Source organism: Anser brachyrhynchus, assembly GCF_964034855.1.
Source record: "Anser brachyrhynchus genome assembly, chromosome: 5".
NCBI classification, from domain to species: Eukaryota; Metazoa; Chordata; class Aves; order Anseriformes; family Anatidae; genus Anser; species Anser brachyrhynchus.
Genome location: NC_137699.1, coordinates 2,512,685 through 2,527,747, shown reverse-complemented (window position 1 = coordinate 2,527,747; position 15,063 = coordinate 2,512,685). Strand labels below are relative to the sequence as shown.

The following is a 15,063-nucleotide window of genomic DNA, read 5'->3' as shown; positions in this document are numbered from 1 at the left end:
ATGTTGCAGCCTCCTAGGAGCTGACGGTAAAGCATCAGGGCCTGTTACCAAGAGGCAGGGGGTGACCTGACCGACCTTCCAGCCTGTCTGGGAGGTGCTGTGCATGCCTACAGCCCCAGACCCGACACAGCGCAGCTGGGGGTTGGGTCAGGGCAGTGCTGATGCTGGTAGAGGGCCACCACCTGTGCATGTAGAGGTTGCACCTACACAATGCAGAGTACAGGTCTGCTAAACGCTGCTTCCTGCACCTCAAAACGTAGTGCACACGATAGACGCTTTCCCTGCTCCTATAGTCCCCCAAAGCAAAACCTGGGCCTTCACATGGAAAAGGATCATGGAGTCTAGGTGCTGCAACTCTGTGTGCCAAAGGCTGAACTCAGCAGGCTTGTCACAAAACACATAGCCAGGAGAATACAGCAGTGTTTTCAGAAGAGGAGCTCCCCTGGTGTTTAAATCACAGAAATGTTGGTATGCAGCTTCAAAGATTTCCAGCTCATGCTCTGTTCAATGGTACACAAGAGCTATGAGTAATTAAAAATTTAGCTCTGAATTCTCTGGGAAGTTCCTTATTTCTGTTTTGAAGATAAACAAACCGAGGTGGGAAACAACTAAAAGTTTCTTCACAGGACTGCTAGCATCAGCAAATCAAACAACAGAATCCCTGAAGAGATGCTCCTGCACCCACAGATACTATATTGTGCTTACATATGCATTTTCTGCAGCAGCACATACCAAACAGCCTCGCACGCCCATGCCTCAGTGGGGGCAATCGTGGCAAAGACCAGGACATGCAGCTACCAATACCCCTGTTTCAAAGCACCTACACACATACGGCATCCTTCTCTCCAGGGAAAGCAGATTTTTAAAAAATATTAAAAAATCACTTTAACCAGGTGGCCGCAGGGTCACAATTTCCATAATGGGAAGAAGACATTTGCTGTTGGGGAAAGGTAAGCGATAAATAGAAGAAATCAAGTCATTCTCCATTTTTTAAATGTGGTATTTCCATCTACAACACAAGCATGTGCATGTAGGAATTATTATGAGACTTGAGTTTGGTCTGGATTCAACAGGCTCTGTTACTAGATAAACTTCCTGCATTTTACCTAGAAAAATGTGACACTAACCATTCACTCATGCCAGAGAACCTACTAAGATACCCTGGCTCTGTTCAAGGTTTTCAAGCACTATATTTTCTTCCTAGTAAGTAGCTAATAATGGTAGTCAGTGCATTTTATTTCTTGTGAATAATTGTGAACATCCAAATATTAAAAACCTCAGGCTTATTGAACATCCCATTTATAATTAGGAGATGCCTGCCCACTATGCATGACTCACAGAGGTAAGCTGAAGCTCTGCAGTGGGTGAGGAGAGCTTTTGTCCGCTGCTTTGCTATGCGATTGGAGGAATCTTGCTGGGAACCTGGAGCTGGACCAGCTTTTGGGGCTGGCTCATCCATGTAGGTGCAGACGAGAGCCTCTGACATGACTCTGATACATTTCTCTGGAGAAAAAAAAAAAAAAGGCATGAGGAGACACTGAGGAGGGACAATACAGTAGTTCCCTTGACTGCTAAAAATACCTACAACATGGGACTTAAAAAGAGGAACAGATTTTGGTAATTGGGTACCTTGAAAAGGAATTTATTTTAAAATCCAATTATTAGGGACACTCCCTAAATTTACAACCAGATATTTTCCATTGTGTGATCTGCAGAACCTGAAACACTCTAATGCTTTAAAATGTTAAGTAAAAGAGGAAAGACTCCTTATTTCTGACTTTGAATCTCCAATGTATGTTTAAGGAGTGAAGTTGTCATTTTACCTGCAGTCTCATACTGTCACTTCACAGCTTTTCGGTGAATCTTGCACTAAAGAGAGTCTGTAACCATATGCCACTGCCCCTCTGACAAATGAATAGAATGTAGAAGAAAAAAAGTCAGTAAAATGCACAGACTTAGCATACCATCAGAAGCTGGAAAATACCTTCCTGTCAGATAGTGGATACTGATCATCGTCAGCTCTTCCTTTCAGATACTGCAGGATACTGACCTCGCTTCCAGGAGCGCTGCATTAGACAAATAATTATAATAAGCAAGCGGGTCTATGGAAATAGATGAAACAGTTCAGCAGAACTGACTGCAGTTATAACCACTCTCTAACCCATGGCTAATCTCCAACTCTCTTCCCACTGAAGTCAGCAGCAATCCCTCCCCACCGCATCTAGAGTCATTAGAAATGCAGCAAGCATTTCAAAATTTGGAGACCTTGCCCGTTCTTAGAACTGGGCAAGAGTCAGATTTCCAAAATACTATTTATGCTGCATAGGAACTTCCTTCCCAGAAGTCCCTTTGTTTCCAGCAGACAATCCCATATTTCACTACTAGTTCTGGACACAGCCAACCATCATCCTATTTAAAAGTTGTTCCTTTGGTCGTCATCTTCCAGCAATGATAATAAATACATTTGATCAGATAATTTACCTTCTCTAATCATGACAATTACCTTCTCTTCTGAGATCACAAAGAGAACAGCTAGACTAAGAATCTGCTTTTTCTTCTGACATTTTTTGTAGCTTGTAAAACCAAATCAAACTAGTAGCATAGAAATTGATGCAAACATATAAAACATGGAGAATAGTTTTACGAGAAGATGGATTTGTGGCTTCTTGTTTTGACTTTTTTCCATGAAATTCTTAAAAGTCTCAAACCCTGAAATTAAGGAACCTTGGTGGTGCCTTATTTCCCAGCAGTTTCTGTAAAAGATGAGTCATTTGGAAAGCATGGAAAGTATTAAAGTCATTGCTTTGATGTCTTTAATAGAAATTTGGGATGGATTTGAAAGAAATGAGGAAAGTGCTGTTATTTCCTTTTGGAATGGCAGACTGACATGACTGGTGCTGTTACACAACTGAACAACCAAACGGCAGTGCGCACGCTAACCCAGCAGCAGGCCGAGGATCTCGTCCTCCTAATCAAGTTTATAGTTGGATGCTAATGGGCTCAGCAAACAAACACTCGTGTTTATTATAGCAGAATGAACAGAATGTACTACAGAGAATATGACTCACTTTTCCATAGGACGCCTGTCTATTCTCTGAGTTTGAATAATGAAATATTGCACCTCTCACTTGTGGTTTGTTGTACAAAGTTTTAATGAGTTCATCCCAATGAACTGTAGCCCTGCCACATAAAAACTGATTCATTTGCCTTGTGAAAATAAGTGTGCTTTTTGATAGGACACTCTGCACTAGGCCCTCCTAAATCAGCCTGAGAAGCTAGACTCTCTAACAGGTGTTTTTAGTCTTGAGTGCTTTTTCAAAATGAAAATATGCAGTCAGCTTCAGCAGTATGTTGGCTATTTTCCCTTGGGTGACATACCGTCCTGCTGCATCCAAAGTACCCGTTCTCCTTAGTATGGTGTTTGTCTTATAAACTGGGGCTTTAAAACCATTATTTTCTGAAGAAAAAAGGTTTGTTTTAAAGCAGAGTTTGTGAAAGGGGCATTTAAGAAATGCTCACGTTTTTATTTCAAAACATGCAAAAAAAAAAGAAAATAACTGCCTATTAGCTCACAGGAAATTCTGAATAAAACTTGCTTGCGAAAAGTAGGTGTCCTTATAAGACCCTCGTGAAAGAAATTCAAATGAAGGGCAGGGGAGGGAAAGAGATTTTAAGTAAACAAGTGAGAAGAGCCAGGGAAAACAAGAGCAATAAGCAGAGTCTCAGGTGGCTGACTTGGCAGAGCGGGGCGTGAAGGAAGGAAGAGGCTGTGAGACAATGAACCGCTGGTGTTTACAGTAGTCAAGGAGTCTCAAGAGTTTGTGACTTTAACCACAAATTGCTTAACAATACTGTATGCTCCTCTATTTTCTTCAACATCCAGCCCCAGTCATGTGGACAAGTTCCCTTTTGAACAAAGAGGGTGGCCACAGGTGCACGGGTGATATTAAGGATGGTGCTGGTGGAGAGAGGAGGACCTGTGGAGGGTGTTTCATTGCCTCTTGAAGTTACAGGAGTCGTGATGAGAAAAGATGGCTCCTGATCCAGGCCTTGGCCGGTGAGTAACAAGTTAAGGATGGAGGAACTGCCTGGGGTGTAGATAGGGCTAGTCACATCTAAAAAGAAAAATATTTTTCTGAAGACAGTGAAGGCCTTCAAGTGCCAGAAGAGTATGATGAGAAATGGTGTATCTGTCACTTCCCAGCAATGGATGCAGGAGAGCAGAGGATCCATGAGCAAAGAGGCAGAGTAAACTGGCACTTTAGAGATCAACTTGCCTCTGTGGCTGTTTACCAAGCATAGGTAGTTACTGCTAAAATGAATTTGACTCATGTTTGCAGAGGAGATTAACCTTGGCTAAGACTATGCAAACTAGAAAAAACACTTCAAGAAACTAAATATTCCACAATTTAAAAGATTTCTCAGGTTATGTCTCATCTCTGTAGGAATTCTTAATGTCAATCTGAAAATACGTAATTTCTAAGTTATTTAAGTGCCCTCTTGCAACCTGAAATGTTAGCTGTAATAATGAATGACAGAAAAGCAAGCCCTAAAATATTAACACCATTAACACCAGGAAGGTTGGGGGGTAGTTATTCTGTGGTTTTCTGTTCTCAGTAGCAATATGTCATCATAGAGAGCGTACATTTAACGGATGAACAATGCTGTGTATGGTATCATTTCCCAAGGGCTAACTGTGCAACCGTTTCTCCAAACTGCTGAATTTCACTGGTAGTGCAGTTCACAAAAACATATCTTTATACAGCTGGGAATTTAAAAGCTCTGCAAAAGCCTGTGATGCCAAGGACCTTCATTTGGAGGCACACCTAAATTTCTAGTGCTTTGGAAGCTGGCCTTTTCCAAAAACCTTTCTATAGACGCTAAAGCAAGGAAAAATCTGGCTGCAGTCCGTTGTCCATGAGCAAATATATCTTAAAGGGCCATTCCCCTCTCTTACTTTAAAACCTCTAATTCTTCACATGTTTCTGTTTAAAGAAAAAAAAGAAACAACAACAAAACACACACACACAAAAGAACCAACCCTTGTGCCTATGTCAGTATCTTAGCTGTATAAATTTAAACATTCCATTGTAAGCTAAGATTATCTTGCCTCTTGCCCAGTGAGACATGTGGGTTTGGCTTTATAAGACTCCATAACTGGCCTGCTTGAACCCTGTCCAGTAGGTTTTCATCTAAATTGATTAGGACTTGGAACATATTTTCTTGGACAAATTGTGTTCTAATGAATAGAACACTCCCTCACAGCTGTCCTGCCAGAAAGCCAAGATTTTTTCTGTCTAGAAATCATCCCAAAGTGACCCTTAGATAAAGTTCAGAATCCATTTTCATTTTTTAATTAAGAAAAGGTTTGCTTAATTCCATTCCATACATTTCAGTGCTAGGCAGCTGACACATGATTCCCCCTAAACATTTTATTTTAAAGAATTTGGTTATGATGTCAGATCTGCCCAGACAATGCATTTCTAAACACGCTGTTTATATTAAATGCAGAGCGAAAAGATGGCTTCAACAGAGGAAGAAGTCTCTGTAGATGGCACATAGAGCAAACTCAAGGTTGACTCTATTCTCTACGCTGTAAATTTATATATTACCAAAAATAACAAGGGGCACACTAAAGCCTCACACAGACACAAGGGATTTCCACAGTGCCCTTCCCAGGGACACAGCTCTCCAGTAGGCCTCTCCTCCCACCCAGTAACTAACTGCATAAACTTGCCTTTAAGTCCAAGTGTGGACTGGTTGGGAAATACTTTCATTAATTAACACTGGCCAAATGAAGAGGGCATTTCTCCTCAGAAAGGGGCCCTGGCCACTTATACAGTTTCAAAGGTAAGAGCTTTCACTAGGATGAATACATCCTTTCTTTTTAGCATTTTGGTCCATAGCTCTTCTCTCAGATGCCCCAGCTTGAAACCTCGTTAAGTGTCTGCTTTATGATCAGCCCATCTGGAGTTTTTCTTCTATGACCATTCCCATGGTTCACTAGCAGGATTTCATTCAATCCAGAATACCCAGTGGACATCCATGATTACATCATTTTGCTTATCTTTTAGCAAGAGTATTTCTAGGAACCAGAAGTACACTTTGAGGCAAGCTCAGATCCTTTCTAGTCTTGCAAAAGATGAATCTGACCCGTGCACATTATGTGGCAATAACACGCCTTCAGGATGGGTTCAGGATTTTGCTGACATGTGGTACTCAGAAATTAAAGGTGTTCATTTACAGGAGGAATTCAAAGGAACAGGTCTTTCAAGGAACATCAATTCTCAACTCTTTAAACATCACCTGTATCTTTAGTAAGACAGGAAACTAAGGCAAAGTCACTTATATACTAATCTTGAATCGAATGTGACTCCTTCAACTAATAATTATACTTACAGAAGAAATACGTAAATAATGACCAGTTGCTTGGCTACAAAATTATTGTGGTATTGCTTATGGAAAACAGGTCATAAGAAGACAAGAAGAATGGGAAGTTTCCGCTGCTCTCAGAAGACCAACTCTTCTTGTTCACACTTGCACGACACATGGCGCTGCAGAAATTTACCTGAAATCACACAGAGAAAAAAGATAGGTGCTGCAATTATTCCCCGATGCCTTTATGTAAGGCTGGTCCAGCCAAATCTGCGTAATTACTCAATTTGGATGATTAGGTTAAAAAAAAAAAAAGTCTTACCTAATCACTAAAAAGTTCTCACAAGCAGGTTCAGATGGAAAAATACCACATACTTTGCATATAGGCCTTGACACCTTTGCTTGTGGACTAACAAAACTGGCTACATTTGAAACCATTGTTTTGAACCCACGTTTCTTTTCTGTGTTCTCTTACACTGGCTCAATGTAACCTAAATATAATGACAGGGAATGAACAGGAACAAGATTTGCTAACACTTCCTTGCACTGTATTCTGCAGCCTGCTATTGTCTGCAAATGTGGTTACAATGAACAGATTATACAACATTAAACCCTTCTGAAAGCATACACAGAAACTGTGATATAATCATGCTCGGAGCAGTTATCTTTAAACACAAGCATGGATTCAGCACCCAGTGGAGAGCGGCAAGCAAAGTTATGGGCCCAAGGCAAAACAATGACCAACTGCCAAGAAACATCCTCATTAGTCTTTGTTTGAATTTGTATTTTTAAAGTCATTGTGCAGTTCAATTAAGTTTGTAACATGCAGATGAGAAAGTGGAAAAAAATGTGAAGACATAGGGAGATGAAATGCTAAAGCACTGAAAGATGTCACCTCCTCTGTGAAATGCTTACATTGTGAAATAAAGAGAGAAGAAAGAACAAGTCATTTCAGGATACGTCTGGAATGAGAGATAAGACCAGAAGATTACAATCTTTTGGTAGTCTTCCACAAAATCTCTTTATTTGCATTCTGCATCATGTGGTCTGATTCTGAACACATATCATCAGGGCACTAAAGGGAGAACAGACAAGAAAGATGAGCCACAGTCTAAGAAATAGTGGAATTTCAGGACATGGTGGCACTTTCAAGACTAAAGCCTGGCCCACACGTTCCCTGAAGATGTTAGCAAAATTTACTGATGAGCTCAAGTTTTGATTAGGCCTATGTCATCATAGAATGATTAACTCAGAGATCAAGGATGTAAATGGGATAAGAAAGCAGAAAAGAGAACGAGAGAGCAGAACTCAAATCAACCCACGTGACCATCCCTGGTGGTCCCTGTGTGCTACCAAGTTGATCACAGGCTTTAAGCATTTCTGGTTGTACTCCAGCCTGTTATACACACTCAGCTCCTCTCTCTGTTTATCTGTTTTGCAGTGCTGGATGTGTGAGTAGTTTTGTGAAATTATATAAAGCTTTTAAGCAGAGACAGCCAAAAATGTTTAGAGAGAGACAGGCAAACTATTTCTTGAGCTGAAGAGGAGATTTCAGGCCAGATCCCAGATATCACGTCCAGGTTAAGTTCCCCTTGCACCATTCCACAAGAAGAGAGGACTTCAAGCTGTCCTTGGAAGCAGCTGGGAATTTCCTTCTCCCGGGGGGACCCACAAGTGGTGTCAGGCCAGATGAAGCCAGATTCATGCTGTCCACTCTGCCAACAGTGGGTGCTCCCCAGCCATCCAGACACAGGGACAACTGGCATTCAGTACTGCAGTCCTGTGGGGAGAAGCCCAGCCAGCTGAAGCTGCAGAAATCACATGAGCATTTCCTGCCCTTGCTTCACATAAAGGCCACGGTGGAGAGGCAGCTTTTGCTTCTTGTTTCCATCTGCTTTGGCAGGTATCAAAACCAGAGAAATAAATGAGTTACTATGAGGGGGCCTGCCCCTCATCTTTGCAGGAACCAGAGGGTTTTGCCCTAGCTTGTGCTCTTTCACACACAAGGCTGCCCTCATCTTGCTGCAAGACTCAGAGGCTGGCATGCAGCAGTCCCCCTTTGTGCACGGGCAGACAGGTAAAAGGCGAGTCTCTGACAGCAAGAGCAGACATTTCATCACCTTTAGCTCTTAAAATACCTAGTAACTAATCGGCACCCATTTCACAGAAGTCACGTGGGTAGCCATCATCCTGGAGCAGCCCTGGCTCAGCAGTCTATTTGCATGTTGAATTTCCACTGTGCTTAAAAGACGGTTTTGCCTAGTCTCCACAGGGAAAAAAGGAAAGAAAAAAAGAGGTGCTGAGCACCAAATTCAAACTCTTGGTTGTTAGTGTTTTTCAAGATCTATCCTTGTTGTAGGACTGCAGATTTGTGCCCTCTGTGGTTAAATCAAGGGACAGAAAGGTTACAGGAAAGGCACATTTGATCTCTCTGTAGCCAGTGTATAGCACCGAAGGGAATGAGCCAAAATGTCAATGCTACGGAAGCAAAACGGAGAACTGAAGAGAGATGGCAATGGAATAGAAACCTCAGAATTATGGACACAAACTAATGAACCAGCAGTACTGGAAACAGGAATAACCTGTCAAAGCTTCATCTCTTGCAAGGGACAAAGTAAAAAAAAAATCACAATTTCTGATGCTCTTGATGGAAACAGAATTATGCAAGACTGATACTGTTCACACTGATTTAATTAAGGCTCTGTCAGCACTGTCAAGCCTAATTGGCCTGGTATTTCACATTTATAGAAGTCAGCTATAAAAAAGTACTCTGCACTAAAAATCAGCATTCTATAAATGGTTCCAGTCCTAGAAGGGTCATCTTTTTGGCACAGCAGGCTCTTGAGAGCATCCCACTTATGTGTTAAGATATCTCTAACTGAAAAGATTACAAGCTCATATCGCATTCCTTGCCCACACAGTCCTCTCCTCACAGTTTGTGGGAATCTGGGGTGTCCAAAGAATGCAGAGTCAAGCTTCCTGGCAGCATCCCATCAAGGAAATAATTTCACAGAGAATTAACCCCCAATTCTGACACTTCTTGTCATGTTAGATTCAAATCTCTGCATTTGCAGAGCTGCGATGAGTGTGGAAAGGCAAGGACTAGACAACGGACTTGCACCACTTGTGAACATTTTGGTTTCTGGGCTGGTTAGTGACAGAAGCAGTTCTCTATGTAGGGAAACCAGCTCATCTGGATGTCAGCAGCAGCCTATGGGTAAGTACAGCACAAACCTCAGCTACTGTCATGTACAGTCTTGTCCTGCAGGACCACAGCACCTCCAACACTGATGCCAGCAGCTGTGGGATATGCCCTCCTTCTTGCCTTAATGGGCAGCAAGTATACACCAGCCTGGAGTCACCAGGGAAATTGGTTAGGTCTCTAGTGGGCTGCCTCAGGGAATGCTATAGATATGATTTAAATAGAGGCAGCAAAATGAAGATCAATGAGAACAAACAACCAACACTCCCAGAAAATCCCATGTTCTGTAATTGTTATTGCTTCTTCAGTGACAGGAAAGAGCTGTGTTTTAAAATAGAAGTTCACTTAATTGAATTTCCCTTAAGGCACCGAAAATAAGCTTCCATGAAGCAGTATCAATTGTTCAACAATAACATGCTCTCCTGACTGAAAACTGAGTTAGGAATTTGTATTGTGTTTTCAGAAAACATAATTTCTAGCCCAGTTTCCTCCTCCTTCTTCAGATAATGGGGCAGATTCCACCTCAGTGATCACTGAGTTAGACTACATGGGTTGGTCAATGTGTAACCGATGCCCCGGCTTCTCCACATACCTATTTAATGGAGGCCAGTGGATCTATTACAGAGCTTTAGATGCACAAAGTGATTAAAGGAACTGGTTGCTTAAATACCTTTGTAGATACGATTGTTCTCTGTCCTGGGATCTGAGGTTCAAAATTCTGTCAGCCTAGGTGAGGTGAGCTGCACACAGGACTCACATCCTTGTCACTCCTGGGTCACAGGGCACGCCGAAATATGAATCTCAGAACACTAAAAGAAGGGAAAGAAAGGAACAAAAAACACAGGACAATGACAGGCCATACCTCTTTCTGATAATAAGAAAAGTGTTAAGAACCAACAGCCGTATATTTACATGTGAAATATTATCTTTCTGAAAGCTTGTCATAAATGTGGCTCACACCGCAGGGTTGGTCACGCTTTCCAAGTTTGCACAGCAGGAAGAATATTTCCTAGGGAATAAGGTCAAAATATTAGTATTAAACTGAGCCAGTATGGGACAAATTAATGAAGTTACTACTCCATCATGGACTTCCATATGTGAAATATGAGAAAGGGGTTGTATCAACAGCACATCAATCCATGGCACTGGTCAGAGAAGGAAAAACTAAACTTCAGTTTCGAAGTTTCATTCAGCTTTGGCACAGAAAAGTTAACTTTTGTTTAAGCTATGCTTCTGAACAGATAATGTTAATTAAATGTTTGCATTCAAATCTTATTACACAGTGCAACAAGTTTGCTTTCTATACAAACACTGTACGTCCGGTATGGAACAGAAGGCTGGGGAGGCAGACACTAATGCGTAATAGTTAAATCCCATGGACCTTTTTAATACTAAAAGCAAGGAAAAGGGAATAGTTGCCATCTCCAGACTCTGTGTGTGTCTGTGTCTAAGCTTCTTCTCATTCTCCAAGTATTTGCAAAATCATATGTTTAAATATTTATTTTCTTTCTACTCTATTACTGCTTAAAACTCCTTCTTCAAGCCCAAGAATGACATGGTCAATCAATGTAAATTACACTTGGTAAAAACAGAAATCTTGTAGCAGCACTGGGTAAGTCAAATGCCAAATTAGCCCTGATGTGAGGCAAGGCAGCTAAATCATCCATCCAGATGCGAAGTGTTGACAGTCCCTTAACTGTAGCAGCTCTAGTTACAATACAGAGAGGTGTGCAATTTGGCCTTGTTAAGCAGACATCATGGAACTATTTATTCTGTCCACAAGTCTAACAGGAAGTTTATTAAACTTGTATATTGCTGGACATATCACCTGGCTGCTGTGTTTTGTACTGGAATGCAAAATTGGACAGTCCAGTTCTGTACTGACGTAATGTACTGCCATGCGGAGGATTTCTCTTCAAGACTGAGACCTATTTCTCTGACCCTGGGAGCACATTGGATGTTGTGCATCCAACTCCTGACAGGAATGCTTCATTTTTGCTCTTGAGCAACCACTTCTGAGCAAGCCAGGAGCAGAATCCAGCTCTTCTTGGCTGGAAGAATTGGGATGTCCCAAAATGGGGCTTTTTAACAGATGAGTGAAAAAGCAGAGAGCCCAAAGGACTGTCCCTCTCCAAAGAAAATCATACGAATCAACAAGCAAAAATTCCTCTTTGTAAGTGAGTTAGACTTTCTAAGATGGTGAAACAGCTGTGTGCTGTTGGGCTTAGCTCTGCTCCAGCATACCCCTGAATATACATCTGACTGTCTCAGCAAGGCCCCACAGGACAGAGTGAGACTCCTGAGTCTGCCTTTGGCAGATGCTGCACCAAGTCAATTTTAAAACTTGACCTAGATATCTTGTGGGAGACCCGTTCAGCTGGACAACTCCTCAAAGCAGACCTTCCTGCCACCCCAGCATACTTTCTTTTTTCCTCCCTGTATGCAGGACACTTCCCCTTCATTGGCCTTGGTTGGGCTGTAGCTTCCTCCCCTGCCATGTGGTGGGTTGCAGCCAGCACAGCTGCTGAGGACACACTTGCTGCTGCCACCAACGTGCTCTCTCTGGAAGTTTGGAAAGCTACAAATACAGTGTGGCTTCCTGCTCAGGAGAGCTCTTTGCTTCCCCTGCGATGAGGAACCCTGGCTCAGGCTGTTATTAGTGGGGTGCAGGACAATGGTTGGGGACACAGCATTATATCCATCTGAAGGTCCCATAGGGAAGAAAATGGGGGCCATGACCAAGCTTTTCAGACTTCACTTGCTGAACCATGAAGTCCCCCTGCAAACATATCAGAGAGATGCAAAGGAGTCCTGTGTAATTTTTGTAGTTTCTCATCTCCATGCAAGGAGCTGTTGGGAGTGACCATCCCTTACTTTACAATATAAGCTATGGGGCAGAATTGATTTTTACCCACTTTAGTTGCTTTCTAGAACTAATTAACAATTTAAAAATCAATCCCAGATAATTTCTCCTCACCCTGATCGAAGTTTTCTCATGACAGCACACGGTGGTGTTTCCAGACTTCTCATAACATCCCTCCCTCAATGTGTACTTAAAATTTTGTTGAATTTAGCCACTGTATATCCTTTCAAAGTGGATAGTTTAAAAGATTGCTTGTTTTTAGCTGAAACAGTAGAAAATACAAAAGGTGATTTGTCCAAAGAATCCCTCCCAGATTTAGGCCAACTGGACTCAAACTGTTCACAGACTAATCAGATTTAAAACAGGAAGCTTTCTCCTCTGCTTGTACTTATTTTTTGAAAGTTATATGACAAATACAACATCAGAGCACTATAATGGTTAACAACTATAAAAAGCCTCTCCCCTGACGCTTCACTCTTCATAGCAGCTTGCAGAAGATAATTTAAGGTTTAAGATGAAGACACTGTTTGAAATACGAATTGAGGCACACTCATCCAAAGCACACCAATCTTTTTGGCCTATTCTGAACAGAGAAACTAACTGCTGTGAACATTTCAAGCAGGCTGGATAGCTCTGGAAATGGAGAATTACACCTTTACACTTCTAGCTTAATACAGGAATAGGCAAACCCCAGAATACGTACAGGCATGTGAACCTGCCATCCCTCAACACCCCTTCTTGGCATGGGCCTAACACTTCTGTAATTATACACTCTGCTTCTGCACCCTGACCTGTATGCTTGGCTTTAGGTGTTACTGAACCTCCACATCACCTCCACAAGCTACCACAAAGCAGCACAAAACACGGGGTGGCAAGGACTCCTGGACATTAGAGCCCAACCTCCTCCTCGAAGAAGCTCTACCACCAACACCAAAGCAGACCAGCATTTTCAGCCCAAGACGTTTAGGCATTAAAACCACAGCAATATTCACACTGCAGTACTGCCTGAATTGGTGACTACTCCAGGGACCACTTAAATCTTCAGAGATGTCAAGAATTGTCTCCTGTGAAGAATACAGTGGAGAGCAGGGGTCCCCAGCTACACAGAAGTTAGTAGTGTTTCATCAAGCCTAGAAACACTGTGATTTATTTATTTATTTATTTTTACAAACTGTTGAAATGAATAGATTCCAAGCTTTGAGGGGAAAGTAAAGCTAACTACATACTATAACTAAATGTTTTTTGGACTTATCTCTCTGTACCCAAAAGCTAGGATTGAAAACATTTAGTACATAGCAGAGAGGAACCTAAAGTATGCTCACTTATTTAAACCAGCTTCCAGCACTCTTGTTCAAAGTAAATGACAACAGATATAAAGTTTCAGTGTAACAGAGATTATTTTTTTCTACAAAGCTTGCTCGTCTGTTCCCTTCCCAGAAAATTAATATTCATCTGTATGTAACCTAAGCTTAGGACAGGAGCTAGTAGGGTAAGACCACATAGGACACTGCTCTTGATGTGTTCACGCAGCTGATGAGTTCCCCTGATGAAGAGGAAGCAGAACTGGTGTCCAGTACATTGATTATCAACACGTTCCTGATGCAGCTGCAAGAGGCGAGGCAAAGAGGATGCCTCCTAAGCAGCCTCCCGAGGAGGCCAGGCACTAAGGAGCAGACTGCCTTTAAGACACCCTCATTTTGCTCTAAAGTTTTTGTTGTTGGACACAAAGTCCCATGTGTTCAGTTCACAAGCACAGTGCAAAGATTTTTACAGTAAAAGTTCAGATATTTTCTATAAGTTCATTGAAGTTTAGTAAAGTGTTTTTTTCCTCATTGCTAGGAATGTGTCACTAGAGCTGGAAAACTTCCTGGCAAAGAGCAAGTGTTCAGCAGAGAAGTCAGACCATGCAGAGAGATCAAGAACTCCTTTCTCAGAAAGCCTTACACCTTCATCATGACTCCTAGGGCTTTGCACGTGCCTGCAACTACATGCCCCAGAACCGGACTTTAGTTTAAAAAGGCAAAAGATTTTTTCCTGAGTTTGAACTTTATTTTGAAACCTTCCTCTTTTTTTCCTGACTAATGGAGCTCATGAAGGAACACCTCCCTCAGGCCAAAAGCATGGAAGATGCTTGTGATGATCTGCCAAGATTTTAACAAGGGCGTCCTCAGCACCTCGAAGTTGCACGTCAGTGGAATGTGGCCCATATTAATAATACTTTAACTTCTCTCAACACGCTCAGAGACAGCCTTGATGCCAACCCACAGGTCCTGACAGCAGAATGACAGCATCCACACAAGCTATTAACCCGAAACACAAACGTTTGCATTTTTTGCTAACCCTCTCAAGTACTTGGTATTTCAGAATCTCTTTCCTCATAGCTGCACTCACAAGACTATGAAATTGAAATTACTTAATTTAGCCTGAAAGAGACTAGCTACACGCTGGCATTAATTTTGAGAACTGTCACTTGTTTATTACCATAGCACTATTGGTATATAGCAAACATATCGGATTTAAAAATGAAATACTTCAGGAAATGGCTCAGACACTTGCAAAACCTCTCTAAGAAAGAACATTTCTGGGGTGTAGGTGGGATTCATTCACAATATGCCCAGTGAGC

The 15,063-nt window shown here is 41.8% G+C and overlaps 1 protein-coding gene across 18 annotated transcripts in view; it reads right to left on the bottom strand.

Annotated features, from left to right (window-relative positions):
* Nucleotides 1-15,063, bottom strand: part of LOC308195587 (uncharacterized protein) — a 63,345-nt gene that overhangs the window by 16,452 nt on the left and 31,830 nt on the right. For 10 of the 18 annotated variants that reach the window (XR_013951625.1, XR_013951626.1, XR_013951627.1 and 7 more), the window contains 5 exons: nt 10,490-10,586; nt 10,248-10,386; nt 6,400-6,568; nt 1,824-2,066; nt 1,339-1,503 (listed from right to left, as the gene is read on the bottom strand). Coding sequence is in view for 2 of the 18 variants with exons in the window: in XM_080593330.1 (XP_080449456.1) it covers nt 1,339-1,486 (148 nt within the window). In the remaining 16 variants the exon portion in view is untranslated. Of the gene's footprint in view, nt 1-1,338; nt 1,504-1,823; nt 2,067-6,399; nt 6,569-10,247; nt 10,387-10,489; nt 10,587-12,554; nt 14,283-15,063 lie in introns of those variants that run through there. The other 8 variants (XR_013951628.1, XR_013951631.1, XR_013951633.1 and 5 more) reach the window with 3 other exon arrangements.